At 34.2% G+C, this 27,912-nt stretch overlaps 14 protein-coding genes across 14 annotated transcripts, besides 28 other annotated features; 8 read left to right on the top strand and 6 right to left on the bottom strand.

Moving 5' to 3' along the window:
• Positions 1 to 90: 90 nt before the first annotated feature.
• Positions 91 to 1,116, bottom strand: TA07805 (splicing factor, putative; the record flags this gene model as incomplete). Its single annotated transcript, XM_947892.1, has 3 exons — positions 91 to 401; positions 491 to 671; positions 799 to 1,116. 3 exons carry the CDS (start codon positions 1,114 to 1,116, stop codon positions 91 to 93), a joined length of 810 nt encoding a protein of 269 aa, XP_952985.1.
• A 590-nt stretch (positions 1,117 to 1,706) lies between these two features.
• TA07800 (transcription modulator, putative) lies at positions 1,707 to 5,722 on the top strand (the record flags this gene model as incomplete). The annotated part of the gene is made up of 14 exons (XM_947891.1): positions 1,707 to 1,876; positions 2,013 to 2,101; positions 2,146 to 2,297; positions 2,368 to 2,508; positions 2,539 to 2,715; positions 2,799 to 2,990; positions 3,047 to 3,264; positions 3,329 to 3,601; positions 3,670 to 3,886; positions 3,948 to 4,209; positions 4,290 to 4,494; positions 4,563 to 4,913; positions 5,026 to 5,269; positions 5,333 to 5,722. 14 exons carry the CDS (start codon positions 1,707 to 1,709, stop codon positions 5,720 to 5,722), a joined length of 3,081 nt encoding a protein of 1,026 aa, XP_952984.1.
• A 244-nt stretch (positions 5,723 to 5,966) lies between these two features.
• TA07795 (uncharacterized protein) lies at positions 5,967 to 7,576 on the top strand (the record flags this gene model as incomplete). The annotated part of the gene is made up of 2 exons (XM_947890.1): positions 5,967 to 7,313; positions 7,457 to 7,576. The coding sequence occupies 2 exons, from the start codon at positions 5,967 to 5,969 to the stop codon at positions 7,574 to 7,576; spliced, it is 1,467 nt and encodes a 488-aa protein (XP_952983.1).
• Positions 7,577 to 7,831: 255 nt separating this feature from the next.
• Positions 7,832 to 8,555, top strand: TA07790 (40S ribosomal protein S9, putative; the record flags this gene model as incomplete). Its single annotated transcript, XM_947889.1, has 3 exons — positions 7,832 to 7,894; positions 7,982 to 8,135; positions 8,206 to 8,555. 3 exons carry the CDS (start codon positions 7,832 to 7,834, stop codon positions 8,553 to 8,555), a joined length of 567 nt encoding a protein of 188 aa, XP_952982.1.
• Positions 8,556 to 8,878: 323 nt separating this feature from the next.
• TA07775 (uncharacterized protein) lies at positions 8,879 to 9,453 on the top strand (the record flags this gene model as incomplete). The annotated part of the gene is made up of 3 exons (XM_947888.1): positions 8,879 to 9,014; positions 9,069 to 9,286; positions 9,355 to 9,453. The coding sequence occupies 3 exons, from the start codon at positions 8,879 to 8,881 to the stop codon at positions 9,451 to 9,453; spliced, it is 453 nt and encodes a 150-aa protein (XP_952981.1).
• Positions 9,454 to 9,623: 170 nt separating this feature from the next.
• Positions 9,624 to 11,714, top strand: TA07770 (Tpr-related protein family member, putative; the record flags this gene model as incomplete). Its single annotated transcript, XM_947887.1, has 1 exon — positions 9,624 to 11,714. The coding sequence occupies one exon, from the start codon at positions 9,624 to 9,626 to the stop codon at positions 11,712 to 11,714; it is 2,091 nt and encodes a 696-aa protein (XP_952980.1).
• Positions 9,684 to 9,752: a sequence feature (10 probable transmembrane helices predicted for TA07770 by TMHMM2.0 at aa 21-43, 336-358, 370-392, 396-418, 439-461, 486-508, 521-539, 578-600, 620-642 and 652-674).
• Positions 10,629 to 10,697: a sequence feature (10 probable transmembrane helices predicted for TA07770 by TMHMM2.0 at aa 21-43, 336-358, 370-392, 396-418, 439-461, 486-508, 521-539, 578-600, 620-642 and 652-674).
• Positions 10,731 to 10,799: a sequence feature (10 probable transmembrane helices predicted for TA07770 by TMHMM2.0 at aa 21-43, 336-358, 370-392, 396-418, 439-461, 486-508, 521-539, 578-600, 620-642 and 652-674).
• Positions 10,809 to 10,877: a sequence feature (10 probable transmembrane helices predicted for TA07770 by TMHMM2.0 at aa 21-43, 336-358, 370-392, 396-418, 439-461, 486-508, 521-539, 578-600, 620-642 and 652-674).
• Positions 10,938 to 11,006: a sequence feature (10 probable transmembrane helices predicted for TA07770 by TMHMM2.0 at aa 21-43, 336-358, 370-392, 396-418, 439-461, 486-508, 521-539, 578-600, 620-642 and 652-674).
• Positions 11,079 to 11,147: a sequence feature (10 probable transmembrane helices predicted for TA07770 by TMHMM2.0 at aa 21-43, 336-358, 370-392, 396-418, 439-461, 486-508, 521-539, 578-600, 620-642 and 652-674).
• Positions 11,184 to 11,240: a sequence feature (10 probable transmembrane helices predicted for TA07770 by TMHMM2.0 at aa 21-43, 336-358, 370-392, 396-418, 439-461, 486-508, 521-539, 578-600, 620-642 and 652-674).
• Positions 11,355 to 11,423: a sequence feature (10 probable transmembrane helices predicted for TA07770 by TMHMM2.0 at aa 21-43, 336-358, 370-392, 396-418, 439-461, 486-508, 521-539, 578-600, 620-642 and 652-674).
• Positions 11,481 to 11,549: a sequence feature (10 probable transmembrane helices predicted for TA07770 by TMHMM2.0 at aa 21-43, 336-358, 370-392, 396-418, 439-461, 486-508, 521-539, 578-600, 620-642 and 652-674).
• Positions 11,577 to 11,645: a sequence feature (10 probable transmembrane helices predicted for TA07770 by TMHMM2.0 at aa 21-43, 336-358, 370-392, 396-418, 439-461, 486-508, 521-539, 578-600, 620-642 and 652-674).
• A 169-nt stretch (positions 11,715 to 11,883) lies between the features above and the next one.
• On the top strand, positions 11,884 to 14,136 carry TA07765 (Tpr-related protein family member, putative; the record flags this gene model as incomplete). Its single annotated transcript, XM_947886.1, has 1 exon — positions 11,884 to 14,136. One exon carries the CDS (start codon positions 11,884 to 11,886, stop codon positions 14,134 to 14,136), a length of 2,253 nt encoding a protein of 750 aa, XP_952979.1.
• Positions 12,022 to 12,090: a sequence feature (9 probable transmembrane helices predicted for TA07765 by TMHMM2.0 at aa 47-69, 90-112, 122-144, 151-173, 188-210, 272-294, 309-328, 637-659 and 664-683).
• Positions 12,151 to 12,219: a sequence feature (9 probable transmembrane helices predicted for TA07765 by TMHMM2.0 at aa 47-69, 90-112, 122-144, 151-173, 188-210, 272-294, 309-328, 637-659 and 664-683).
• Positions 12,247 to 12,315: a sequence feature (9 probable transmembrane helices predicted for TA07765 by TMHMM2.0 at aa 47-69, 90-112, 122-144, 151-173, 188-210, 272-294, 309-328, 637-659 and 664-683).
• Positions 12,334 to 12,402: a sequence feature (9 probable transmembrane helices predicted for TA07765 by TMHMM2.0 at aa 47-69, 90-112, 122-144, 151-173, 188-210, 272-294, 309-328, 637-659 and 664-683).
• Positions 12,445 to 12,513: a sequence feature (9 probable transmembrane helices predicted for TA07765 by TMHMM2.0 at aa 47-69, 90-112, 122-144, 151-173, 188-210, 272-294, 309-328, 637-659 and 664-683).
• Positions 12,697 to 12,765: a sequence feature (9 probable transmembrane helices predicted for TA07765 by TMHMM2.0 at aa 47-69, 90-112, 122-144, 151-173, 188-210, 272-294, 309-328, 637-659 and 664-683).
• Positions 12,808 to 12,867: a sequence feature (9 probable transmembrane helices predicted for TA07765 by TMHMM2.0 at aa 47-69, 90-112, 122-144, 151-173, 188-210, 272-294, 309-328, 637-659 and 664-683).
• Positions 13,792 to 13,860: a sequence feature (9 probable transmembrane helices predicted for TA07765 by TMHMM2.0 at aa 47-69, 90-112, 122-144, 151-173, 188-210, 272-294, 309-328, 637-659 and 664-683).
• Positions 13,873 to 13,932: a sequence feature (9 probable transmembrane helices predicted for TA07765 by TMHMM2.0 at aa 47-69, 90-112, 122-144, 151-173, 188-210, 272-294, 309-328, 637-659 and 664-683).
• Positions 14,137 to 14,224: 88 nt separating the features above from the next.
• On the bottom strand, positions 14,225 to 15,294 carry TA07760 (uncharacterized protein; the record flags this gene model as incomplete). The annotated part of the gene is made up of 3 exons (XM_947885.1): positions 14,225 to 14,614; positions 14,678 to 14,914; positions 14,956 to 15,294. 3 exons carry the CDS (start codon positions 15,292 to 15,294, stop codon positions 14,225 to 14,227), a joined length of 966 nt encoding a protein of 321 aa, XP_952978.1.
• Positions 15,295 to 15,341: 47 nt separating this feature from the next.
• TA07755 (thrombospondin-related protein, putative) lies at positions 15,342 to 17,658 on the bottom strand (the record flags this gene model as incomplete). The annotated part of the gene is made up of 4 exons (XM_947884.1): positions 15,342 to 15,475; positions 15,540 to 15,647; positions 15,762 to 16,769; positions 17,088 to 17,658. 4 exons carry the CDS (start codon positions 17,656 to 17,658, stop codon positions 15,342 to 15,344), a joined length of 1,821 nt encoding a protein of 606 aa, XP_952977.1.
• A 536-nt stretch (positions 17,659 to 18,194) lies between these two features.
• Positions 18,195 to 21,320, bottom strand: TA07750 (cell surface/extracellular protein, putative; the record flags this gene model as incomplete). Its single annotated transcript, XM_947883.1, has 5 exons — positions 18,195 to 18,321; positions 18,405 to 18,474; positions 18,547 to 18,627; positions 18,689 to 21,058; positions 21,257 to 21,320. The coding sequence occupies 5 exons, from the start codon at positions 21,318 to 21,320 to the stop codon at positions 18,195 to 18,197; spliced, it is 2,712 nt and encodes a 903-aa protein (XP_952976.1).
• A 715-nt stretch (positions 21,321 to 22,035) lies between these two features.
• Positions 22,036 to 22,453, top strand: TA07745 (U6 snRNP protein Lsm2, putative; the record flags this gene model as incomplete). The annotated part of the gene is given in 3 exon segments (XM_947882.1): positions 22,036 to 22,118; positions 22,136 to 22,253; positions 22,316 to 22,453. The coding sequence occupies 3 exon segments, from the start codon at positions 22,036 to 22,038 to the stop codon at positions 22,451 to 22,453; spliced, it is 339 nt and encodes a 112-aa protein (XP_952975.1).
• Positions 22,454 to 22,493: 40 nt separating this feature from the next.
• Positions 22,494 to 23,193, bottom strand: TA07740 (Bis-(5' nucleosyl)-tetraphosphatase, putative; the record flags this gene model as incomplete). Its single annotated transcript, XM_947881.1, has 4 exons — positions 22,494 to 22,596; positions 22,645 to 22,757; positions 22,818 to 22,924; positions 23,061 to 23,193. The coding sequence occupies 4 exons, from the start codon at positions 23,191 to 23,193 to the stop codon at positions 22,494 to 22,496; spliced, it is 456 nt and encodes a 151-aa protein (XP_952974.1).
• Positions 23,194 to 23,420: 227 nt separating this feature from the next.
• On the top strand, positions 23,421 to 24,794 carry TA07735 (uncharacterized protein; the record flags this gene model as incomplete). Its single annotated transcript, XM_947880.1, has 3 exons — positions 23,421 to 24,225; positions 24,315 to 24,473; positions 24,538 to 24,794. 3 exons carry the CDS (start codon positions 23,421 to 23,423, stop codon positions 24,792 to 24,794), a joined length of 1,221 nt encoding a protein of 406 aa, XP_952973.1.
• A 1,195-nt stretch (positions 24,795 to 25,989) lies between these two features.
• Positions 25,990 to 27,861, bottom strand: TA07730 (Tpr-related protein family member, putative; the record flags this gene model as incomplete). The annotated part of the gene is made up of 1 exon (XM_947879.1): positions 25,990 to 27,861. One exon carries the CDS (start codon positions 27,859 to 27,861, stop codon positions 25,990 to 25,992), a length of 1,872 nt encoding a protein of 623 aa, XP_952972.1.
• Positions 26,149 to 26,217: a sequence feature (9 probable transmembrane helices predicted for TA07730 by TMHMM2.0 at aa 22-44, 238-260, 270-292, 333-355, 375-397, 410-432, 474-496, 517-539 and 549-571).
• Positions 26,245 to 26,313: a sequence feature (9 probable transmembrane helices predicted for TA07730 by TMHMM2.0 at aa 22-44, 238-260, 270-292, 333-355, 375-397, 410-432, 474-496, 517-539 and 549-571).
• Positions 26,374 to 26,442: a sequence feature (9 probable transmembrane helices predicted for TA07730 by TMHMM2.0 at aa 22-44, 238-260, 270-292, 333-355, 375-397, 410-432, 474-496, 517-539 and 549-571).
• Positions 26,566 to 26,634: a sequence feature (9 probable transmembrane helices predicted for TA07730 by TMHMM2.0 at aa 22-44, 238-260, 270-292, 333-355, 375-397, 410-432, 474-496, 517-539 and 549-571).
• Positions 26,671 to 26,739: a sequence feature (9 probable transmembrane helices predicted for TA07730 by TMHMM2.0 at aa 22-44, 238-260, 270-292, 333-355, 375-397, 410-432, 474-496, 517-539 and 549-571).
• Positions 26,797 to 26,865: a sequence feature (9 probable transmembrane helices predicted for TA07730 by TMHMM2.0 at aa 22-44, 238-260, 270-292, 333-355, 375-397, 410-432, 474-496, 517-539 and 549-571).
• Positions 26,986 to 27,054: a sequence feature (9 probable transmembrane helices predicted for TA07730 by TMHMM2.0 at aa 22-44, 238-260, 270-292, 333-355, 375-397, 410-432, 474-496, 517-539 and 549-571).
• Positions 27,082 to 27,150: a sequence feature (9 probable transmembrane helices predicted for TA07730 by TMHMM2.0 at aa 22-44, 238-260, 270-292, 333-355, 375-397, 410-432, 474-496, 517-539 and 549-571).
• Positions 27,730 to 27,798: a sequence feature (9 probable transmembrane helices predicted for TA07730 by TMHMM2.0 at aa 22-44, 238-260, 270-292, 333-355, 375-397, 410-432, 474-496, 517-539 and 549-571).
• Positions 27,862 to 27,912: the final 51 nt, after the last annotated feature.

Here is a 27,912-nt window from a genome sequence, read left to right as displayed (position 1 = left end):
AAAAAATCTGATTTTTTAAAATGAAAGATCCACTGATTCAATCCATATTATCAAAATTAATGATTTATGTAGGTTTTTAAAAATGTATAATCATGACCTGGATCTAGAAACACTCTTGTCTCTAGACCTAGATGATGATTTATCTCTTGAATATGACCTTGATACTGTACGACTTCTAGTCCTACTCCTATCCCGACTTCTACTTCTAGTCCTACTTCTAGTTCTACTCCTATCTCTACTCCTACTTCCATCTCTAGTTCGATCCCTACTTCTCGACCTACTGCGACTATATGTCCTTGATCTACGATTATCCCTACTATGTGACCTTCCTCTATCAAAACTATATGATCTCGTTCTTTTCCTCCTAGTCTTCTCCCTAACACTTATTCTACTCTTCTCCCCTATAATATTTTTTAGTAAACAATTTTAACATAGTATATGGTATATACTCAAAGTATATTTATTTATATAAATATATATAAACCATTACCTTCATGGGATCTAAATGTTGAACCATCAAACCTTTCAATAGCATAATCCATGTCACTCCTTGAAAAAAATGTGATTTCACCCACACCACCTCTGAACACGTCAGCGTGACCACACTCTCCAGCATCTCGCATGTGGTCCTTCAAATCCTGCCAACTTCCAGTTGGTGGAAGTCCAGTTACCTATGCAATATATTATAAATTTCATTTATAAACATAAATGGGTTAATTAGTTTCATTTAACATTTTTATAATATATCTAATATAATTAAAGTAAAATATATAAATGGAATAAAAATGACAAAAATACCTCAAGAACATATTTTCCACGTCTCGTTGTTCCATAACGCCTACTTGAAGGCCTTCTAGGTTCATCTCTGTATCGAAATGGAAGCTCAACTCGAAGCTTCTTGCCGTGGAACTCATAACCGTCTTTATCCCTAATAGCATCTCTAGCATCCCTAGAATCACTAAACTCTATAAAAGCAAACGGAGATCCGGAATAAGACTTCTTTAAATCGCAATAAATAATACGACCAAACTTCTCAAATTCCTCCTCAAGCTCACGCTGCGAACAGTCCTCAGGTAAATTGCCGATATAAATGCGAGAAATATCGCCCATTCCCATTTTTTACAATTCTTTCAAGTATGTATCCAGTAGATTAAATTTTATAATCTAAGAAACAACCAAATAAATTAAATAATATAATTACTTTAATAATGATAATGGTAAATAATATTCCACTGATGGGGTTATAATATATTAATTAGTATATAAAATAAAGATTATAAAGCAACATTAATTACAAATACTATTAATAAAGTTATTATATAATGATTCGTCTAAATAATTAACCTTCTAATAATCAAAATTTAAATTTTGACAAAAACCAAAACCAAACTTCATGTATACACAGATTAATATATAATTCTATAAATTAATATAATTTAATTAAACTAAATTTTAAAATTAAGTTAAATTCATTAAGGAATTTTCCCACAACATACATTATATTTTATAGTATTAATTTGACCTGATATTTTATTGTTTGATCCAGTTAAATTAAAATTTATTATATATATTTCCTTCCACCACATTTTCTCATAAGTTTATTTTTAAAATTTTAAATCTCTGAATTATTTACCTTCATTTTGCTTTATGGATCGTTGTGTGATGTTGTAACTGAAATATACATTTTATAACAAAGCACTTTAAGTATGCCAGAGGGTAAAGGTTCAGTGTCAATAAACTTCGAAGAAGCTTCGCTTAAGCTAAAAAAACTCTCGAGCATTTTCAAAAGACCAGAAGATGATAAAATCGACCTATTATTCGTGTGCACAGGAAAATCTCGTTCTGAATCAAATTCGACAACCTCAGAACTTTTACAGTATATTTTAAATTATTTGTTTTATTATTTATTATTTGTTGTTACTAGTTATTTTAATAATGTCTAATATAGCTCATATACCACATATTTTTACTATTGTAGCCTAATTTGAGAGTTGATTTAATTTTTAAAACAGGTTATGGCTGACAGGATTCCAATTCCCTGAAACAGTAATGGTTTTTGCATCAGATGGCACACTATCAATTCTAACTTCGCCTAAAAAAGGTTTCATTTTACACAGTTTTTACACATCCACGAGATACTTGTAGTTATACCCACTCTTTATCTGAATTTTGTGATGTTCTGTTTAGGGAACTATTTGGAACCCCTGAAAAACCACTACGAAAAGGTTAAATTCTACAACAGAGTGCCAGGACAAAATGACGAACCCTCACTGACCAAGATCTTTGAATCGTTTAACGTAAGCTATAAGTTATGAGATATTTTGGGATATTTTAGTAACACTAGTATAAGAACGTAATGAATTTTAGGGCGTGGTTGGAATGCTGAACGACCCGAAACCGTTGGGAGACTTTTCAGACTTTTGCCTTGACTTTGTCAAGGATTTCACAAGGAAAGATGTAACGGTTGAAGTGTCAACGATCATGGCAGTAAGAACAGAAGTAGATCTGGTAATGTTTAATTTAAATAAATCTGTTTAGGAAATCCAAAAGCAATCATCACAATTATCATGTGGAGTGATGAAAACCATGTTAATTAATCAAATAGAAGAAGTGTTGGACTCAGAGTCAAAGAAGACACACTCTTCACTAGTAGCACATGCACTGAATATACAAAAGGATCAAAAGTTTATAGAAAAAATGGAAAAAAAGTTCAACGTATAAACTTACGATTGCTATATATTTATGAAAATATAGATATAAATATTCAAATGTGATGAATAATCTAATGTGTGATTTAGATGGTTGGCAGTGATATGGAGGTGATATATGGAAACGTGCAGAGTGGAAGTAATTATTTATTGTCAATTGGAGCGAAACCAACTGACGATGATCTCTCACACGACCCAGGCACAATTATCGTCTCAGTGTGCTCAAAATATAACGAAATGTGTTCATGCCTAACGAGAACATTGATATTGGATGGAACACAGGTACAATTTAAGCATTTATTTTATTTAGTTATGGACATTGATTTATGTTTATTTAGTATATGAAAGACGCGTATAAGCTGGCACTGAAGGTTTTCGAGTATGCATTGACAGTGCTGAAACCAGGAGTGACCTTTGGTTCAGTATACTCCAGTGTCTATGACTTTGTCGCGAAGGAGAAACCAGGACATGAAGATTACTTAACAAAGTCAGTTGGACATACAATAGGACTTGAATTCAAAGATTCAAACTTCCTCCTCACATCCAATAACACAAAGTACTATTATATAAACAAAACTCTACCATACCTATATTGAAATATCATAATGATTAATGTGTAGTTTGGTGCTTGATAATATGGTATTTCACCTGAGTGTTGGGTTTCTGGAAATACACGAAGGGAAAAAGTTTGCGGTCTGGATTGCAGACACGGTGCACGTTTCAAGTTCAGGAAACACAGTGCTGACGTCGTTTGTGAGTAAAGGGTTGGAAAACGTGTCTTACGAACTAGAAGAAGAGGAAGAGGAAGTGAAGTACGAGGAAGAAGAGGAGAAAAAACCAGTAGTGTCATCACAAATACTAAAAGATGCCGAATCCGTGATACTAAAAGAAAGGTATTAATTAGTACTATGTATATTCAAATCTCACTGATACACAAAATGGAGAGTAAAATAATATGTAGATTGAGGAACAGAGGTGGAGTGAGTAAAGAGGAGATGGAAAATTTGCTGGCACACCAGAAAAAGCTGAGAGAACTTAAGATTGAAGAAATAACAAGACGAGTGAAAGATGGATCAGGCTTAGCAGGAGACTCAAAACAAAAACAAGTAGTGAAAATGGATAAAATCAAGGTCTTTCAAAGCCCAGATTACTTCTCAAATGAATTAACACCAAACAAAGTAATAGAATGATTCATGCTAACTAAAACAACCTACTATAAAAATTCATATAATATTGTAGATATTCGTTGATTGGAGAAATGAAGTGGTGATGTTGCCAGTGAATGGATACCACCTGCCATTTTCAGTGATGATGATCAAGAACGTGACGTGTAACCCAGAAAATAATAACCTATACATGCTGAGAATTAACTTCCAAGTGCCGGGCTCACACACATATACGTCGAGAAATGATCAGAACCCACTCCCAGACCTACAGCAAGAAAACTCAATATTCATCAAAGAAGTTTTATATAAATCGAAAGATGTAAAACATTTGCAAAGTAAATTATATTTAAATATGTAAAATTATGTATATATAAACAAATACATAATTAAAACCCAAACTTATATAATAATGTAGACGTATTTAAGAGTTTGAAGGAACTAATCAAACAGATGAAACAAAGAGAGAATGATGATATGGGATTAACATTGGCAGACCAAGAAAAGTTAAACTTAAATAGAACGGGAAAGAGAATAGTTCTGAAGGATCTCATGATCAGACCATCAGTTCACGGATCAAGACGTGTCTTGGGATTTCTAGAAGCACATCATAATGGATTAAGGTTCTTTAATAAACATTTCAAAATAAATACAATATTTTAAATAACCATAAATATTAATGGTGATTTAGGTACTTGGTGAACTCTAGAGATAGAGTTGACAGCGTTGACATATCATACGCTAATGTGCGCCACGCAATATTCCAGCCCTGCCAAAGAGAACTGATAGTGCTCCTGCATTTCCACCTAAAGTCCCCAATTCTCGTGGGCAAGAAGAAGACCTTGGATGTGCAGTTCTTCTCAGAAGTCGGGACACAAATAGATGATTTGGATAACAGAAGAGGAAGATCATATAACGACCCAGATGAAACGCTGGAAGAAATGAGAGAAAGAGAACTCAAAAGAAAGTTCAACACTGATTTTAAGCAATTCGTATCACAACTCAAGGATCTAACATCAATGAAAGTTGATTTACCAATAAGGTATTTTCGAATAATTGATTATATCTATAATATTTATAGTCTAATATCCTATAACATTAGTAGTGTAATATACTATAAATAATTTATATACTATACTATAATATAAATTTAGAGAATTGATGTTTACTGGAGTACCACTGAAATCTAATGTAGAACTATTGCCAACAGTGAACTGTCTAGTACACTTGGTGGAGTGGCCACCGTTTGTGCTGCCACTCACTGATATTGAAATCGTGTCGCTGGAAAGAGTGCAACACGGACTTAGAAATTTCGACATCGTCTTCGTCAATAGGGATTACTCAAAGCCAATCAAAAGAGTGGATCTAGTCCCAATAGAATACCTAGATACAATCAAGGTAATGAAAATAGATAATAACTAGACTATAAATTATAAAAAGGATGTATTAATGTGATTGTAGAGATGGCTGAATGAGCTGGATATTGTGTGGTACGAGGGAAAGAATAACCTCCAGTGGACAAATATACTCAAGACAATACTGGAGGACGTAGAGGCGTTTGTGGAGAGCGGAGGATTTGACGGATTCCTCGGAGAAGGAGAAGACGAGGAGGATTCAGGAGAGGAGGAAGATGATGAAGATGAGGAGTACAAAGATGATGAAAGTGATGAAGAAGAAGAGGAAAGTGAAGAGGAATATAGTGAGTCACTGGCAGATGAAGATGAGGATGACGAAGAGGAATATGAAGAGGAGGAAGATGAAGGGCTCTCATGGGATGAGTTGGAGGAAAGAGCTAAGAAAGCGGATGCAGGGAAAGTCTACGATGATAGAAAAGCTAAACGTAGAAAGTGATATTTTAACTTTAAACATGATCATTCATAGTTAATGATCAGGTTCAAATACGATTTAACAAAACCTTATAATATTATTTTTTTGATAATTATATTTTATATCAAATATTGAGTTTTATGGGCTATGATTGGGTTGTGGAATTCAAAGGAATCTCCAAGATTAATATGTTGTGTATAATTATAAGTCCACAATTTTATAAAATTGTAATTAATTTTTAACTTATTTTTTTAAAACCCATGAAAATATGAAGTTTAGATTAGAATCTTATGGAAGTGGCAACGAGCGTGTGTTGAGGTATTTAAACGGAAACATCATTAGGGAATCTCCAATACAACATTTCTTTACAGTAACAAATAACAAAAATGATGAAGATAATCAAAATAATACCAATGGAGATGTATCTTTAAGTAATGAAGAGGTTTCATTAACTGATGAAGAAAATTTCGAGTTGTCGGACGAGTTTTTGAGTAAATTACACGAACTAAACTGTGAAAATTGGCACCTGATTGCAACAAATATATGTATGGCAACGACGTTGAGATATGAAAAGGAAAATCCATTGGAGTGGGACGAGTCTCGGAAGGATCAACAGATGGGATACGCGTCACTATCCAAGATTAAATCCATATTTGAACATTTAAACGATAGTAAAAAACTTAAGCTTTTACACACAGTTAATAGATTTGATCCACAGACGCTTAAATACTCCATTTTCCACAGGAATTTGTCACTGGATGAATGCTCCAGTAAGTCCCTGGCACTATCGCAGAGTATACGTGACGGTATTAATTTGCAAAAAGAGTTCATCAACGTGATATTGGAGTTGAAGAAGGAGTTTAAGTTATTAATGAGTCACAGAAATCCTGTGGACTTAACGTCACTTGATGTAGACTTCCCATCCTCATTTTCCCTGAATGTTCTCTTTTATGACATTTCTTACTATCCATTTAGCATCCCATTACCGAATCTGAACATAGATACAGAAGTTAATCAAAACACTGTAGAAACTACTCCAAGAGAAGAGTATATATGGGATATATGGTTATACCATAACAACAGTTCTCCATTTGTGCCTCAAGTTTGTACTATATACTATAATAATTTGACCAATGATGATGAAAAAGAATGTAACCAGGTGAACAACAATATTAATAATGTGAAAATGGTCTTCCCGATGGGTATATCACATTTTATAGAGAAAAATTATGGATTGTGTGTAAATAACAGCTCAGTTCCATTGTACGAAAGGGATGAGTCAAACTTATTATTATACCATTTAAGAAGAGGAAGAAATTGCCTGATTGATAGGCATATTTTCTTGACAATAGCACAAATGTGTTTTGATTTAACTAACAACAAAACCAAACCCGTTGATAATGGTGTAAAGGTGTTGTTTATCGGATCAGATAGTATAAGACTAGAGTTAATGGGATTAAAGGTAGAGATAGGATATAAACCAGTGGAACAAGTGGAAGTTGGAGAAGTAATGTGGAAGCTGGTAATAGCTAAAATGAGAAGTGTACACATTCAAAACTGGAAACAACAAAAGTACCAACTCAACAATAATATATCAAACATATTTAATGAAACTGTAAGTTTTATACAAAAATTGATAAATTTTAAAAAATAATCTTTTTAAAACTGCATATTATGTGATAGATATTTGATGAATAAGGGTGTAATGGAAATTGTTAGAATAATTAGTAGTTATGACAATCAATAATTTTGTAGTAGTATTTGGGTAAAATTATTTATATAAAATTGTTTGATGGAATAAAAAAATCAAAATTTGGACAAAAAATGGTATTAAAGAGTGAAATAATAATATTTGGGAATTTCAATTTTAGTAAATAATTGATTTCTGGGTCTAATTTTATAATGTGTAAGGAATCTTGATGGAATTGGTGAGATTGATTAGTTATTATATGGTATCGGGTGTAATGGAAGATTACGCCCCACCTAACAATAATACTTATTTCACGTATTCATCCTTTTATTTATTCATTTTCATTACTCATTTATCATTTGATATTTATTGTCTTGGCCCAATATTTATGATATAAACAAATCATAAAATTTTTATACTAGTTTTATCGGTTTTGTACTAAAATGGTTGGAAACTACAGGAATTATAGTAGAACTTCTAGGAATCCTAAAAGACCCTTTGAAAAGGTTCATTTTCAGTCATTTTAATTATTTAGTTTTGTTATACTAAAATTACAAATAATTCCGTTGATACTATAATAATATTATATATAGGAGAGGCTTGATCAAGAATTGAAGTTGATCGGTGAGTATGGATTAAAGAATAAGCGTGAGGTTTGGAGGGTACAATACGTACTCTCAAAGATCAGATCAGCAGCACGTTATCTTCTTACTCTGGATCCAAAAGATAATAAACGTCTTTTTCAAGGTAATTTTTAAATTAATTATATTAGTTAAATATATAAAATAATGTATATAATAGTTTAAACGTTCCGTAGGTGAAGCACTCTTGAGACGTATGGTTAGATATGGGTTAATGAATGAAAATGAACAAAAATTGGATTTCGTGTTGGGATTAACACTCTCAAAGCTTATGGAGAGAAGATTACAAACTAAAGTGTTCAAATTGGGATTGGCCAAGTCAATTCACCACGCACGTTGTTTAATCAGACAACGACATATCTGCGTTCATAGGCAACTAGTTGATATACCCTCATTCCTGGTCAGAGTTGATTCTGAGAAACACATTGAACTGGCATTGACATCGCCATACGCTGGAGCAAGACCAGGAAGAGTTAGGAGGAAAACATTGAGATTACAAAAGGGAGGTGAACAATCAGAAGAGTGAATTTCTTCCCTTGGTTAACTTTTTTTACTACTAATAATGATACCATAGTATAAGTACATGCTATTTATTGTTGAAGAAGGGGTGCTTTATAATTTAAATTTATATAACTCAAGCATTAAATTATTTTTTACATTATTTACCATTTTAAGATGTTTCATGTCATCTTTGATTCCATAATGATGTTATTTTAATTGTGAGATCCCCATAGGCTGTTATATTTTCATAATATATTTCAATAGTACGATAATTATATTAATTTAGTAGAGAAACAAGTTCAATAAATTAAATAACACAATTAAAATATAACTAATAGCTGTAGAGTAATGGCAAGAAGGAACAATGTACTAGAGAATGTGAGAGGAGGTCAACGAAATGCCCGAAATCCCAGGGGAAATTACAGATTTCGCAATAGAAACAACAATTCACTAAATAACAACACAAACACAAATAGGAGAAATGGTATAATTTAACACTTTTTATAACATTCTAAACAACGTAATAATGATGCTGTAGTAAGGAGGGTATTTAAGGCCAGATCATTTAAAGGCCGTCCATTAAGACGTTTTGGAGCTGGACCTGCACAATTTGAAGGTCAGGGTGAGGTAAACGCTCCTAGGAGGGGTAGATTCAGGCGTACGAGGCGCAATTTTGCTTTTCGCAGATTCAATAAAAATATGAGAACTAAACAAAATTTTAAAAAGAATAAGGATCAAAAAACTGCCGACCAAATGGTATCTATAGATTTTATTAACATAAATTATTTATCGTTTTTAATAATCTGCTGCATATTCTTGATTAGGACATGGAGTTGGATACTTATATGGGTGGCGAGGCTACTAGAGCGAAGCTTGATGCTGATTTAACCAATTACTTTTCACAACCAGAAGCTAACAATTAATTTTATTGCCATATATTAATGCTAGAATAGTAGAATAAATGATGTCATAAAGTTTAATGTTCGTTTTGATGGATAAAGTGATTTTAAGTAATATTTCTGTAGTATAGTAAAGTAGTAGGTTTAACACAAACTACTCAACAATTGCCATTAACACTAAATTATCGCAATAAATGGCCCCTTGTCTTGTATGTAATAGTGCTAAGGAGGCCTGTGAGAATTATACCGGTGATGCTTGTTCATTACTTGTGTCAGCGTACATTCTTGCTGGGTTGGCTATGATGCTTAATATTAGACTATCATACAGTTCTGCTCCGTATGCACTTATTAGGTTCAAGTTACCTGAAAATCTTTTCAGTGTCTTTGTTAGACGAATGGCTAGTGCATTGGAATTATGGTGCCTACCAAGTATGCTCCTCGGAAATATAGTGGACCTACTTCAGAAACTAGTTGAAGGTGGCCACCAAGTAAGAGCACTCATATATGCCAAACATTATGATATCCAAGGCAATACTGCTCCACAAACACTCAAGGATAAAGCCAATCTACTAAAGAATAAGGCCTCATTACTTCACGATGCAGCCAAAGCACTAGGTGGTGATAGTGCACTTGCTGCACTTAGTGTTCAAGCAGGATCCCTTAGGGATGCAGCCAAACAAGGTACTGGTGAAGATCATCTATATAAAAAGGCAGAGTTACTAGCTACTCATGTAGATGGTGGTACTGAACTTGAAACTAAGGCCACTGCAGTCATAACCCAATTTGGATTAGTCCAACAAGCATACGATACACTAATGGCTGAAGCTAAAAAGGTCACTATACCTTCAGATAAACAACATCTTGTTACCGCTGTTGTGGACGCCTACAATGCACTCGAGAATATCTACGAGAGAATCCTAAACCTTACCAAACTCAAGATTAAGGCCAATGAACTTAATACTCAGGCTACTGATCCTAAACTTTCTGATCTTAAAGCTGCAGCCAGTCAACTAGAAACTGATGTCAAAACTCTACGTGATACTCCTGGTACTGATGCCCAAACTGTTAAATCACAGTTCGAAAAGGTCCAATCCGCATACTACAAACTAACTGATGATAATAAGAAGAAGGTTTCGGGTCAGTTTAATGCTCTCAATACTGTCTATAGCCATATTGGATTCTGTTATAAAACAGTTAAGTTCTGGTCCATAATTGTTCCCTCCATAGTTACTCAGTGGTTAAACTTTGCCACCTATGTATTATTATTGGTTGTATATTTAATGGGTGGTGAGAGTGGTCATCTAACTCTATTTTACTTTGTGATTGCAATTTCCGGAGTTGTTTTTGGTATTAACATGACTCTACTTTACTCTGTAGACTTTTATTATATACCTGTCTATATTGTTGGTGAGAATACATTTCCAATCATAACGTCATTCGTACACTATCTGAGTACTATAATGTTTGGTAATAGAAGAAAATACAATAGTGACTTCCTACTGGTAGAGATTGATATTTGGGTAGCAATCCTAATCTCACTGGTAGCAGCTGTGGTGTGGACTGTGGGATATTTAATTGAAGGTACAAATGATATAGGTGATATGAAACACATACATGCATATGGCTTCTCAGGCAGTTTCAATGGTTATCAACTCTCTCCATTTCTGATGATAGTTGTTGGAATGGGACTAGTTTTCACTATTTATCCTGGTATAGCTCCTGGTATGATTGTACCATTCTATCTAGTTGATAAGATTGAAATGGTACTTCTCGTAGCTACCATATTTCCACCAGTCATCATAGCCATGCTAAGAAGATACAAACCATCTTGGTCACCTCAACACAACACTGGTACATTCAATCTATGGAAAGAATACGAATACGCCCCTGATTGGACACAACCTACTAAAAAGGAAACTGTTTATGCCTACCTATGGCACTTATTTGATGTACTAATGGTCATCAAGATCTCTCTAGCTGCCCTATTTATCTATTCACTTCACTATAGAGAATCCAATTTATCTAGATCAATTGTTAATCAACCCAAGATGTCTACATTTTTATCAATTACATATTATATGTGTCATGAGATTCTATTGGCCTTAGGATTTTCAGGATTCATAGGTAACGATGGAGGTGATTTAATATTGATACCACAATACATAGGAGCGCTATTTATGATATTTTTGGCCTTTTATTCAGAAGGTTACATTATAGAATATAAAAGTCATGATCCTACAAATTGGGCAACAGAAGGTATGACTAAATGGAACGCATTTTGCTAATCGTGTTATTTGGTGATCATCTAATTGGGTGGTTGGTTTCCCCCTCATGGTATTATTATGATAAAGTTTAATGTTTGTTATGATGGATACTGTGATTTTAAGTAATATTTCTGTAATATAGTAATAAATTCTCATCCTGGAATAATACAGTCAGTATATCTATATCGCAATGGGTTTTGGAGACAATCCAGTTAAGTGTGCAGCTTATACTTTTGCTGGACTGTCTATGATGCTTAACATTCGTCTTGCATACAGTTCTGCTCCATACGCTCTTATTAGATTCAAATTACCTGAAAATCTATTTGGTGTATTTGTCAGGACAATTGCTGGCGCTCTAGAACTTTGGTGTCTTCCTAGTATGACCATTGGTAACATAATGGATTTTGTTAGAAAACGAATGCCATTCCTTAGTCCAGAGAAGAAGATCATGGATTCTATTGTTTGTTACTCATCAATTGTTTGTATGTGGTCTGACTTCATAACCTATGTAATATTGTTGTTTGTATATTTGAGTGGTGGTGATCAAGGTAGTTTAACTGCTTATTATTGGGTCATCTCAGCCTCTGGGTTCATTTTCGGCATTAACATGGTTCTGCTGTATGCTATGGAGTTTCAGTATTTCCCATACTATCTTGCTGGTGAAAACTCATTTCCAGCTGTGACCTCAATAATACACTATCTAGCAACACTCATGTTTGGTAACCGTAGGAAATACAATTCGGATTTCCTAATAGTCCACATTGACATTTGGGTAGCAATTCTAATCTCATTCACTACAGCTGTGCTGTGGACCAGTTGCTATCACTCCGAGGATAAGGATAAATTTCCATCTGATTCTAATCAAAGAGTTTGCAAAATACTCACAGTTACAGCTGACAGTACTACTGAACTCACATACTCTATAGGACAAGACTGGAATGCAGATAGCCATGCCACAAATCCTCCTTGTGGTCGTAAGAAGTCTGTTGCTTACTGGCTACACTTGGTACCTCCAAGTCTTATGGTCCTTGTTGGCATGGGTCTAATATATACTATCTATCCGGCTATTGCTCCTGGTATGACTGTACCATTCTATCTAATTGATAAGGTAGATATTGTGATACAAGTCCTAACTGCTTTCCCACCTGTAATCATCAAAATACTACCACTTATAGATGAACGGATAAATCCATTTGTAAATATGGGTAACTGGGGAAACTATCACGCTAAACAGTGTAAAAATAATACTACTAAGGCACCTACTTGTAATTGTCGAACAGGTGATTCTCTTACCATATACACTAGTGCCACACTCAAAGTCACCCAATCTGATACTGATAATAAACTCACTTCGGCAACCCTTACACTCAATGGTGGTAATCCTGGTACTCCTCTAACATATCCCTTTCCCGTAGGTAATCAACCTACTCTCAGCAGCAGTGGTAATATCACTTCCAAATTCAAACTTCAAGAAACTGACATCACTATAACTCAAGGCAATTATAAGGTCACTGCCACGCTCATTACCACTGCATCCAAAGCTGCTGATCTCACTAAACTCAAAGGTGGTGGTGGTGTAACTCTAACTCTCTCTGGAAACCTAAATAGCGCCAGCAATACACTGACTCTCAAAAAAGGTGACAAACCTATCACGTCCACTAACAAAACCCTCAACAAAGATGAAACAATCAAACTCACTGGAACCATCGGTAGTACTAATAGTACCACCATCGAGGCCACTGGTAAAATCACCACCGGAGGCACACTCTCCGATAATACTGCTACTGTTAATCTCACTGGGGGTCTCAAAGCATCCAATCTTAATCTCAGCATCACTGGTGGTGGCAATACTCTCACCGGCGATGTCGAAGGTACCCAGTACGATCCCGATGAGTTCCATGATAAACACCAATCTACTCACTGTTGTTACTATGGTGGTAAGGTTTGGAAGTGGGAACCTAATCCTATGGTTTGGTGTTGGAATGCTTTTGATATATTTATTCCACTTCAAATTATACTTCAAATTATATTCCTATATTCACTTCATCATAGAGATTCATCAATTGCCAGATCCATCATAAATCAACCCAAAATGTCCACATTTCTAACAATAGTATATTATATGTGTCATGAATTTATGTTAGCATTAGGATTTTCTGGTATTGGCAGTGATGACCACATATTGTTACCTATGCAACTTATTGGTGCATTCCTTATGGTGTTACCAGCATTTTATTCTAAAGGTTACGTTATTGAGTATAAACGGCACGACCCAAACCACTGGCCAACCGAAGGCATGACCCCGTGGAATGCTTTTTGCTATTGGCTTAAGATGTCAAGCAAAAATACAAATAAACTGTTACTAGACGTGTTTACAACTGATTTACAAGATTATTTACTCTTTTTATTTATATTTACAACCTTTAAAATACATAGTGTATGATATCTACAATAAAATATTTACACATAGTTATATAAATAATATTATGAAAAAAATAATTTTATAAAAATAAATATTAAAAAATAATATATTAAGAATCAAGATGATTTTGATGTAATTTAATTAACCCACTATTGTCTTTGATATAAACATTTTCGAAACGTTTCCTTAAATCCCTGTTGAGCATTAAGCCCTCAAGAGTAACAAGGTGATCCTTCAATTTGGAATCCACAAAACCAACAGTGTTTAGAAACATATTAATAACATTGTTAACAGTTAAGATTAGGAGAGGTATAGGTACAGATAGAGACTGGGACCAGTAGGAGTAAACAGTGCGATTCCAAAATATTTTAGACCTAATCATATAAAAAAACAGGTCTAATATTATCTCCTGACTCATCTTTATCCCGTATAAAAGAGTTGATCCAACAAATAAACGACGTAAACGGTCATTCGCACACATTTCTCGTATCAACATTGTCTAAAAAATTAATGTTTAGAATGTGTGTAAGTAAGTTAGGGTGTGTAACTGAGTAAGAAATACTTGTAATGAGGCATAATGGTACAATTGATCAAGGTTCTTTATGTTATATTTTGGGTACATAAGCTTTATGATGTTTGTTCTGGTGCGAAAAAGAGTGTTTAAAACAGGAAGTGAAGTGAATTCAGCCTTACTGTTAAGAGGCCGAACCATCACAGTGCCAGATGGCACATCAGATAAAACAGAACACCTTATCCTATTACTATCATCATTAACTTTAAACTCCCATTTATCCTCAGCCTAAACATTATTATATAATATATATATGGATAAATCCATACTTTAGGTGTGTTTTGAGAATTTGTAGAATTATTAGATGTGTTGGTTGAAGTTTTATAATTTTTAAGAGAAGGTAATAGTAATTGTTTTAAAATTAAATTTTGCTGATTTATACAAAAATTTTTAATTACATTTTTATCTTCACGAGTAGAATCTACAACTTCAGGTTTAATACTAGTGTGTTGGTCAGATTTGTTAAGGTTATATCTGTACAGTTCCTGAGCCAAGGAGTCAACTGTGCAATTTTTGCCAAATAATCTCCAACTTGGTATATTTCCATTTAATATAATACATTTCACAGTTATGTTACATATTAAATACAATAAAATACATTTAATCATTAATTGTACCAAATTAAGTGTAGAGAATATAAATTGTGTTATTTTTATTATTGATTGGATTGGCTCCAGAGTCCATCATCTAAATCAGTTACTGTGTAAGCTTCACCCACACTCTCCCTTACACCACGGTTCCCACTAGAATCTGCAAAATCCTCATCCAAATTCGTAGTTTCACTCACTCCTTTCCTTCTAAACAATTTATTATTTTAATTTTATGAAGTTAATATTTATATCAAAACATTAACTAGATAAACCGTACTTTTTGTAGTATGTGTAACCACCTCCGCCTGCAAGCATTAACAGTGCTAGAGCCACTCCTCCAGCAATCTTAGCTCCTCCTCTGCTGTATTCCTCTAAATATACATATATATTTGCTTAATATAGGGTTTTTGGGGTAATTAACTACTATGATTAGTATAATTATTTATAATTAATGGTTAGTATAACTAATTTTGACTTAGGGATACCATTGCTACTGCTACTTTCTTCTTCATATTCATCGTGATCTTTTTGGTGTCTCTCCATCTCCTCTTCCATCATTCTTTCATTACCTTCCATTTCCTTGTATTCCTCTAGTTCCCTTCGCATCCGCTCCAACTCTTCTTCTTTTTCGTCAAGACTTCCTTCCGTTTCACCCTGCTCATCACACTCAACGGAGCACTCCTCCTTTGGAACCTCGACGTTCTCATAAATCATCTCACATGTCCTCCCGGACTTGCCGTTCGTTCCGACAGTTGGCTCAGAAATTGTAGTAACTCCCATCAACTTTTGGTACCTCGTCCCAATGCCGCACTTGGCGTCACACTTAGACCAATCAGACCAGATCGGCTTACATACGGCGTCCTTAGGAATGGTCTCACAAACCTCAGCCATCAACTCCCCAACCTTCCTGATAATTTCATCCCAGTTGGTCATAAAGAAAAGGGGGCACTCTCCTTTGGTAGAACAACCAACTATACCTCTACACTCGCTTTCTTTAGCCTTCCCAACTCCAACAACTAGAATTGTTACACCAGCATCCCTTAGTAGAGCCGACGCCTGAGAAGTAACGTTTGTCTGAGTAGAGGATCCGTCGGTGATGATAATGATGCCCTTTGGAGAGTTACGCCTAGCACCAAACATATAAACAGCCTCAGAAATAAAGTTAAGTGCCTGTCCAGTGAATGTGTACCCAAACACAGGCTTACTGTTCTTCAGCTTGTCCAGAACAGCAAGGGCCAATTGCTCATCCTTAGAGGCTGGGTCGAGAAATGATATTAACCACCGAATTGAAGTGGAAAAGGTGACCATTGACAAGTGCACATAATTTGGACTTATATTTATTGATCTCACCAGTGATTTAAGAAATGGAATGAGTTTGTTCCACTCTTCAATATAGATACTCGAGGATTCATCGACTAATATTGTTAAGTCCAATTCCCTGTGGCAGTAGGAGCTCGGTTTCTTTATACCGTCAGGATATAGCCCCTTATCATCTACACATTCATTATCAGGTTATATAATATAAATATATTTATTTTCTTTGAATTACATGATGAAACATTGGTGGTAGTAATTGTGATGAGAATGAATAATATTATATTTAATTTGTTTGCCATCATGTTTTTAACACTCGACTTCAGTTAATTAAAATAATAAATGAACAAATGTGTGATAAGAGACTTATCAGTGAACTTAAGGATAACTCATGAGTGTTCGTATACTCTAGAGTTCTTATCTAATACCACATTTGAAACAACACTCCTTATAAATAAGTTTAATAATTAATAATGAAATGTTTGTAAGAAATTAACAATTTGAAGAGGAGAGGTCGTGTAGAGCATGCTTTACTAAAGCATGTTCATTATGGTTCCCTGTAAAATTAATGTGCGAGTTTGGTTTAGTTGTTGGAAGCATTCCAGGCGTTAAATTAAGCCCAGGGAGACTTGGGTATAACTTTATCGAAAAGGTATCACTGTTGTTAGTTACAACTACTGAGCCACCGTCTAGTCCTTCAAAGGTGACTGGGTGTTCTGAGTTTTTTGTTATAGCTTCGCTCAGGCGATCCAGTGTCTCCATAGGGAGAACTGATGATATTCTCGAGTTTTTGTTGAACGAGTTAGAGCCGTCTTTCAAACGGGTCATTCCAGTCAGCAAAAGGCCGTTATCGCCAGTCAATTCGTCACGCTTTAGCTTTAGCGTAAGACACACCTCGGGTGAAAAAATGGTATAGGTGGGTGGGCCCAAGGTTACCTTGTCATTCTCGCCATACACCTTCCGGGTGCAGGTCGCTTCACTCTTTGTTACCAGTCCTCTACACAATCTACCAGCTGTATTACATCTTAGCTTTTTTACAGTGTTAAGGGACAAATTAAAAAATGTCATTTCGAAATTATTTAGGAATTTTTTGGTATATTATTTATTAAACAGTTTTAAAAACTATTAGTAAATCAAACTATCAGTTTAAAAAGTTGGAATCCTACAAGAAATTTTGAGAATCTGAAAGAACAAATTAAATACAAGTTAATATGTACTGAAAAGATTAAAAATATTAGCTTGGAGATTAAATCTAAAGCTTAAATAGAATTACACCCCATTGTGTGTTTAAACAATTAAACCCATTAAATCAGTTTCGTTATCTTTTACCGCATTTAAAACAATTTTACCATAAACCATCATTCTAGAACAATTGAACTGCTATTTTAGAATCATTAATTTCCATTTTAGAATTATTAAACTACATTCGATTTGTTAAGGTAAATTTGAATTTTTAAACTACATTTTAAACAATTTATTAAACTGCATTTGATTTAAACCATTAAAACCGTTTACTTATTCATAAATCCCCTTAAATATTCATTGAACCTTCAACTGTGTAAAACTATATCCTATAATTTTTGTGACCAGAGATGTGTGTAGCCTTAGGCCCAGATTCCATCCTCCATATTGGAGACTTGATAGTTTTCTGAGGGTTCCACATCATCTCCGTCTCCTGCGTTCATGAACTCTTGGTCGTTTGGATCAAATAACCGACGCACAGGTTCTCTCCTAAACACATTTGAATCAACACAATATCTAATAATGTAATCTAAAAATAAATATTGTTGTTGAATAATAAAATAATGTATTACTCTCTTAGGAAAAGATATGAAAAGAATGATATTGATATTGCCGATAATATTATTACTATCAATACAGCGCCTATAAAATTATTATACCATAGCCTCAAAATATGTAACAAAATAAATATTTATAAATGTTTAGATATGGTACTTAGTTTTTTGAAATTTTCATTCTCGAGTAACTGTTTAAATTTTTGCTTAAATTTTAGTACAAACGATTTCCATCTTCCCCCTAAGAAAATATGAACAGAGATAAACATAAATAAGTAAACTAATATTTAGTAATAACCAACCTTGTAACTGTTGCATGGTTTCTTTAAGATGTTGGTCAACTTTATTCACGCCTTCCCTAACAGCATCCTCTAGTACATTACTATTTTGTTCAGTTGCTTCACGTTTAGTATTAGCGCCATGTTCACCATGGACAAGCTGCTTTAATTTATCGTATGTTAGTGTGGCCAATTCCTGGCTGGTATGGCGATCGGTCTGTGAATTCCCATCTTGCTTATTACTCTCCGTTTGTGAGGTGCTGTCAACCTTTTCAGGATCAGTTTGAATACCCTGATCCACTAAATTTCTTGTTTGGACTTCTCTATCAACTTTAGTTGGTGTTTCATGGTGATTGAAACTTGATGGAACTGATTCTAACGAAGGACCTGAGCTTGAATCTGAATCCGTTGTAGAAACTGAATCAGAATCAGTGGAAGAATCTGAATCCGAATGTGTGGGAGGACTTGGTGGAGGTGTAGTTTGATAAGTTGGATGTCTGACGGGAGAAGTTTGAGTGTGCTTACGTACTGGAGTATCCACTTCACTTTGATCCAATATACGTTCAACTTGTACATGGTGTTCATTTTCACCAAGTAACTGGAATGGTAAAGTTTCGGGTTCTTTCTTGTCATCCAATAAGTCATTTAAAATTTTAGTACCAACAGGATCGGGTTTACGCTCCCTCCTCTCAGGTACCCTTCTACTCGAGTAAGTGTGAGAATGATGTCTGCGATGAACCGTATCTCCAAGATTCTTAGTCCTCATATGTGTATCGACGGTATTATCATCTCTCAAATGCCTTTTCACCTCCGTTAACATGTCAGTGTCAGCGGACAAACCGTTCTTAGGATTGATTAAATCTCCGAAAAGTGTGGTCTGGTCAGGAGGACAGGGGTGCTCATTACATCGCACAACCTTTTCAGACATATATTTATATTGTTCATCACAGCTAAGACCCTTTTTACCATCTGAACCAGCAGTAGCCTCCGTTAAGGTTGTATACCTAAGCAAAGTTGCCTTTTTGGTACCACCACCGCAAGGGCGGGAACATTCACTAAATTCTGACCATAATTCCTTGCAGGTGGCGTTTCGACCCAAATCTCTGCACATAGAGTCGACCAACTCTTGCAGATGTTGTGCCACAGAGTTCCATGAGGCATAGAAGAAGTTGTAACAGAGCCCTTCGCTTGGACAACCAACCAGCTTTCTGCATTCTTCTTCTTGTACAAATCCTACACCGAACACAAAAAGTTCAACTCTGTTATACCTCAGAGTAAGAGACTCGTAATAGGCCTTCTCAATGTCTTTTGCAGCTCCGTCAGTCACTAATATAACCACTTTGTTACTGGTATCTGGAGAATCAGAAGAACTTCCCTCTGCGATTTCAGGAAGGTGGAATAGTTCTTTTCTAACATATTCTAGCGCTTTTCCTGTGTAATTATTTCCGTATGAGCGTCTCCTTTCGAATATTTGTTTGATCTTATCTTCTGTTGTTTTGAAAGAATTTGGATCGATTTTCTGGGTGTTTATTGCCAAGGTAGGAACATCGGAGTAATGTAATACTGACAGGGTATTATCTTGATTAAGTTGTGAAATTGCGGTCGCAATTAGGGTGGTAAACTGCTTGACATATCTCTTCCAGTTATAATTAGATATACTGTCTGATTCATCGAGCATTACTACAAAGTCGTGAGGGGTTTCAGTGCACTTTTTCAACTCCTCAAGGTTGCTAAACATAGAACCATCGATATCTGTAAAACTGTACTGTTTATCCTTCGGTTTTGGATTAGTTTTTGGTTCAGTAGGTGATGGATGTTCCTGAGGAGTTAGAGTCTCTTCCAAATTATCTACTTTAACCTCTTTAATTTCTTCCTCATGTACTTGAGGTTCCTCTTCCTTATGACTTGGTAAATCAGTGCTTGATGTATCATATGGTACATTTGCAATATCAGCGGGATCTGGCTGATTAGGTCTTTCTCCACCAAGATATACGTGTCGATGTTCTGTTACTAGAGTCTCCTCTAAATTGGGATTTTCTCCACCGAGGTCTTCGTTAAGTTCGCTTACTGTATTCTCCGCTTCATTAAGTTTTTGTCCACCAAGATCTTCTTGATGATGTTCTGTTACTAGATTCTCCTCTACATTAGGATTCTCTTCATTATGGTTATTACCTTGTTCTTTGACTTTAGTGTCTTCTTCCTCACGTTGGGTTACTTCTTCTTTAGACAGCTTTTCTGTATCCGTATCGGTGGCATTGGGTTTGTAAGAAGGCGAAGGAGCTAATGAACCGTAGTGGTTTAGACGCTCCTTGAGGCTTTTGGTAACTTTAGGTGAAAATACTGATTTAGGTGAATGCTGAACGTCAGATTCATCAAATGCAGGATTACATATCACTAAAACATTATTATTACATTGAGATTACACATTTCATAATGTGTTTGTTGATTTAGAGAAATTATTAGAATATTTAAATTGACTAAAAAGGTTGAAATAATAAAAATAGTTTTTGAAAAATACATAAATTACATAAATAAATAAAAATGTGTAAATTAAAAGGAATGTATAGAATAACATAATAGTGTGAGGAATACCATTGTTGTACGAAAATTGGATCAGAATGATTAAATACGAGATTGAAAATTTTAAAACATTCATATTTAATAGAAATCGATAAATTTATTTGCTTAATGTTAAGTTAAAGATGAGTTTTAAAACGCGTAATAAATAATGAATAAAAAGCAATTTAATACCATGAAACATATAAAATGGTATATAAAAATGTAATCTATTAGGTTATAAATACATGAATAAAAGCTCTAGGGCGTTAGAGACTGAATATACTAACGACAACCAAACAACGTAATATACACATACACAGGTGCAATCATGGCATAACAGTGCCAATTCATTATTCTTCTCGTTCATCCTATTTATATCCTCAATTTAATATTAATTTTATTATTTTGACACATAAATTTTATTATTAGCCCATCCACAGGTGTAGGAATCGGTTAGTATTTGTGTAACAACAACGGTAGTAAAAGTGTGAGAAACAACAACCCACCCAGTGCAACATTACTCATGTATAATACCTCTATATTAATGTAAAATTGATAACAAATTTCTTTGTAATATTTTAAAGAGTTAATAGGAAATAATTAAAAAATACATTACACATTAAAATTCATTAAAATTCCATTCCCGTTATATTTCATTCCAATTTATATTTTTATGTTTAATTCCTTAATTTAATTAAATTTTCATTAATTATAATAATAATAGTTTATAATTAAATTATCCATAATTATGGTGTGGGTGTTATATAATTATTTAATATATTGTATCTTACATATAGATGATTTTATGAATAATGGTAAATTTTATACATAAACCTATAAATTGCTTTAGTTATTTTATAATTTTTTTCAAAGTTTGGTCGAGAAGAATGCGAAGGTTACAGTTGAGCTGAAGAACGACTTACAAATCTCAGGCAAACTTCACTCCGTCGATCAATATCTCAACATAAAGCTTACAAACGTCACCGCTAATGACACTCAACGTTATCCGCATCTGGTACTTATTTATAAAGTTTCTACCACTCCTGTTTTATGATTATTTTCTAATTTAACAATATTTAATAACTTTTTTAGTTGTCTGTAGTAAATTGTTTTGTTCGCGGGTCTGTAGTCCGCTATGTATTTTTTAATCCGTCTGATATAAATACTGAGGAATTGCAAGAACTATGTAGAAGGCAAGCAATGAAGCTAAATCTTGACAAATCTCACTAATCTAATGGCTAATATGCTAAATAGACAAACACATTATAAATTAGTTATTTAAAAGTTTTGATAGGTAATCATGAGCCTTAACGAACATTGTACGCAGTGATTCTTTGTCACAGTACCTAGGTATATCTTCTATTCCAACCCATCTAAGAATTAATGTACAGTTGTTATATTTATAACTGTGTTATAGATACGCGTAATCAGTGTGCTCGTCAGAGAGTGTGACTTGATGTTTTGAAAAATCCGCGATTTTAGCTAAATAATATACACATTCTTTATTCGCTCCGTGAGCTTCGTATTTTAAAACCTTGAAGCATATTTATATGGATTCAATGTATTAAATAGGATATAAAAGTAGTTCACATACATCTTTAAAATCATTATCGAGAACATAAGAATCTTTGGAAAGGCCGGCTTCCTCTAATGTTTCTCTTTGAGCTGCATCAATGCTCTCCTCTCCAGGATCCAGTCTGCCTGTTAAAAAAATTACTATATATATTAACTATAAAACTGGTGAAAAAAACAAAAATAAGAGGAATTTTCAAGACATCATTCGTCAGTGGTTAATAGGTACGTTTAATAATGTATATAAAAATTGTTTAACAAATACCTTTTGGTGGAGTCCAGTGAAAAGGTTTTGAAGAGGATTTTAGAAGCAAATATTTTACTACATTTGAACTGGGATCGATGTTATATATGATTATGCCAGCGGCCCTTATAGAAGGCACGTCTTTAACATCCATTGGGTCAATAAAGTGAACTAATTATATACAATAAAAAAACGAACACTACAATCAATGGAAACAAAATATAATAATTATGAAATACTAGTATATAATAAATTGTGGGTTTAGAAGTTGGGAGTTGTATACCACTTTACCATTTTCATTTATCACATTATTATTTTAAAAACATTGGAATGGAGTTGTTTATATAATATTCTTAATAATAAAAGCTCCTTGTACTATAGATGGAGGGGAATTACATAACATTTGATAAAAGTTGGGATTTGAAACCGGATCCCTCAGTCGTTTCAGAATATTGGCGAGATTCTCCAAATACAGAATCCATTTTACTCTTAAAATCTATTATTATCAACAATTACTCCGTGGAATTTTTGAAAACTCACGCCGGATTTCTGGTCGCACAGTTACCTGATTTTAATCTCCAAATTAACGTTCTTTCACCTTCTGGGCTTACAAGTAGACGAGGAGAACTCTACCTTGTTGCCGATATACTTTTAGCACTTAAGCTTGTGCGTGAGGAATACACATACCAGTTTGTTACCGACCGAGGTTTTAAGTATATAAATATCCTTGAAAGAGATCGCATTAAATCCATTTTGGAAGAAGTTAAAGTTTCACCAGAATTACTTAATTTTAAGGTAGAATATAGAGCAATTAATCCCCATTTGGACGCTAAAATTCCGGGAAAAACATTGGAAACGTCCTCTAAGACTAGTACCACAAAGTTAACAGTTAAAGACATATTACACAACCTGTACTCATCACTGACCAAATTACACAATAATGTTAAAAATGCAGAGTCAGATGAAAACGCAAGAAATGAAAACTTGCCAAAAAAGAATAGTCAACTCAATGAATACCTGAACACATTTGTGTTTGTAACATGTATACAAGAGAGGCCAGTGCGGACAAGAAACTCTTTATTAACAGCACATGGTGAAGGATTTGAAAAGATACTAATGAAGGCTGACTCAAGTGCAGATACTGTAAAGAAATTGCATAAGTCAGATGCAAGTTCATCCAAATCGAGTATCATTTTAGACTATTTACTAATAATATAGTTAGAATTATTACCCTATTCTAACTAATTTTATTATATTTACAATAATTTAAATTAGTGAGTAAGATGAAAGTACTGGATGAGATATGTTGTAAATATCGCAAAAGGCCTATAATAATAGTTCCATCCGGATCAAGCTCAATAATATCTAGACAAAATATTAAGCAATTATTACAAGACCACCAATTTATCGACCAGCATCAATCTATCAAAAATGGTACCAAACTACCCATACTTTTAGGACTAATTAATTATATATATAACTGTTTAAATCTCTTTAGATGGAATTGTACAATCAAATTTGCCCATGAATGCAGTTGAGATAGTACACACAGTTGGTAAAAAACAAGTGAAATTTAGAGTTGTCGAGAATTCATACGTATCGAGATTTACCAATCACGACTGGGTCAGCGTCGTATGTGTCGTTCTCAACGTTAAAGGTGAACGTTGGCAATTTAACAATTATCCATTCGAGTCTTTTATAGACATGTTTATGACTTTGAAGTATAAATTTAAACAGTTAATCATAAACCCATAAATTTATAACTAGTTATTTATAAAAATATCTAAATGGTGAATAGAGGAGTCCTATTTGTACACGATGGAGATATAGTACCAAGTGAAATGTGCAGTTGGGATATAAAGGTACATCTTGGAGAGTTTTGTTAGATAAATACCCTAGAATATAGTTAAAATTAAGTATATATAGTTTAATGGGATGTAGGTGTTTAGAATAAGCAGGTCACATAGGCATAATGACGCATCTGTGTCTAGAGAGTTTTGGCAGTATATTGATAATTTCCTATTACAGCCAAGACTAAGGAAAATCAGCCACACCAAAAAGTTATAACACCATCTACCCTATATTTTACAGTCTATTGTTATTTTAATTTTAATTTGTCGAATTTCATGTATTTGAGAAAATATGTGTAAATATCGTCGTGTTGATTTTTATATGGAAGGTTATGGTGTAGTGTAAATGAAGTGGATTTAGTTTAAATCACTGAATTTGAGCTATTAAGTTTGACATGGTGTAGTTTAGAATATTTTAACTTTTATTTTAACCAGAAATGTCCAGTCCACTCGATTATCTACAAAGTCTCAACTTCAACACCAAACACTTTCAAAAATTCTCACAAGTGCTTATATTAAACTAATTAATTCGTTATAATAGTTTTACTGTATTTAATTTCTTTCTAAGATCAATTAGCAATAATTATCCTTGATAAAAATATAACACATTAAAATGTGTTTGTAGATTGTGGAAACTTTTCCACCAACTGACGCTAAGGATGTCAAAGTTTGTGTTTGTAGATGTTGGCAAAGCAAAAAGTTTCCATACTGTGATGGAACTCATAAAGTAATCATTACACTTAAAGAAATTATTAATTATATCTAAATAATAGTGATAATGTTATTATAGTTGCTGATGGAAAATGGCGATAATGTTGGACCGTATGTCGCAATTTTAAAGGCTCAAAAAACAATTAAAAACAACGTTATTAGAATTAAACACCCCCTTACCTCAAATAACAAGAATTACGTTAATAACACTCCAAAATCTCCGGCCAAAATTTTTACATTAGGTAGAATTTATTTTTAAAACAATTTTCAGTTGGATTGGTGTCTCTTCCAATATTATATTATATATACAATAGAAGTAAATATGATGTTATTAGAACAAATCAAAAGCAATTTAATCATTAATTTTTACAAATTTAATCATACACAATTTATTTAAATTTTGAATCTATCATTAAATCAGTTGTAAACAATTGTTTGAAATTTTTATTGGTAATTTTGCTCGCCATCTTTAACCAGTAACATAGGGCATTCCACCACGTCATTCCGTCTGTTGGCCACTCGGAAGGATCGTGTCGTTTGTACTCTGTGATATAACCTATGCTATAGAATGCTAGGAAGACCATCAGTAGTGCACCAACGTACTGAACCGGAAGCAAAACATCACCTCCAGCTCCACCGTTACCAACCATACCAGGAAAACCTAATGCTAACATAATTTCATGACACATATAAAATACAATTGTTAGAAATGTAGACATTTTAGGTTGATTGACAATAGATCTAGATATAGAAGAATCTCTGTAATGAAGGGAGTATATGAAAATGATAGCTAGACAGATCTGGAGTGGAATCATTATGTCAAAGAAGTGCCATATCCAACCATAAACATGATCACCCGCCTTGACTCCGCCGCCTTCGAAGTCGTTTGCTTTGTAATCTTTCCATCCTCCGAACTTATATATTCCTGAATGTAGGAGGAAATCTGTTTGAGGAGACCAATCTGGTGCCTTTAATCTTAGGATAGCTATGATGACTGGTGGGAATGCTGTTGCTACCAGGAGAACCATTTCAATCTTATCAATGAGATAGAATGGTACAATCATACCAGGTGCAATAGCAGGATAAATGGCATAAACTAGTCCCATACCAACAATGACCATAGCAACTGGAGAAACTAGTTCAGGCCATTTTGGTTCTAGGCCACCATACTTTGGAGCCCTATAGTTGTAGAACGCCCAGGTCCACAGAACTGAAGCTACAAATGCGATAACTATTGCTATGGATACGTCAATTACTACAACAAGGTAGTCGGAATTGTATTTCCTCCTATTACCAAATATAGATGTAGCAAAGTATAGTATCATTGAGGTGACCATTGGAAATGAGTTTTCACCAGCCATATAGAATGGAAGATATCTATAGTCTACAGCATACACCAGCACCATATTAATACCAAATACAAATCCTGATATAGCCATAATCACATAATAACCAGTAACATGACCTTGATCACCACCAGTAACGAAAACTATCAACAGGATTACAAATGTGAGAAAGTTTAACCAATTAGTAACCATGGAAGGAATAGTAATTACCCAGAACTTGTATTTATATATAGCATCAGAATACTCTTTCTGAAGATCTTCGAATGCAGATTTAACCTGGGTAAATGCAGGATTTTTACTAGCTTTTGCATCATTTTTCACTTCTTTGTACTTACCAGCCACCTCATTGTATTTCTTAATTACCTTCTGGGCCTTAGCAACTACATCAGTAGGTTGAGCATTATGAAATGATTCGAGTAACTCCTTAAGACCCTTCTCATCTTCACTACTAGCACTAGGTTTACTAGAGGCTTCCTTGAGTGCTGTGACAAGACCAGCAGCAGGGTCACTATTTAGTGCAGTTTCTAGTTTTGTGGCTTCACTATGAAGTGTACCGGCCTTTCCTTGGAGTTTTTCACCATCAGTTGAACCTGCTGTTTCTTTAAGGTTGGTTGCATGAATTCCTATCGCAGTATCTTGAGTCTGGTTATAGACTTGTTCCATTATGTTTCCCAGAAGCATGCTTGGAATACACCAAAGTTCCAAAGCACTTGAAGTTGTCCTAACGAAGACACTGAACAGATTCTCAGGTAACTTAAACCTCAACAAGGCAAATGGCGCAGCACTATATGAAAGCCTAATATTAAGCATCATAGCAAGTCCAGCAAACATGTATGCCAGAATTTGTAGAGGTCGGTCCTTATCATCATCTTGCTGATAATTCGTAGTAGGATTAGGATCACCAGAAGAAGTCATTGATGCGATTTAGTGATAGTGATAGTAACTGAACTATTCCAGTAGGGTGTT

This window comes from Theileria annulata, chromosome 4, assembly GCF_000003225.4.
Source record: "Theileria annulata chromosome 4, complete sequence, *** SEQUENCING IN PROGRESS ***".
NCBI lineage: Eukaryota > Apicomplexa > Aconoidasida > Piroplasmida > Theileriidae > Theileria > Theileria annulata.
Note: the sequence above shows the minus strand (reverse complement) of the source record. Positions and strands in the feature narration are given on the sequence as shown.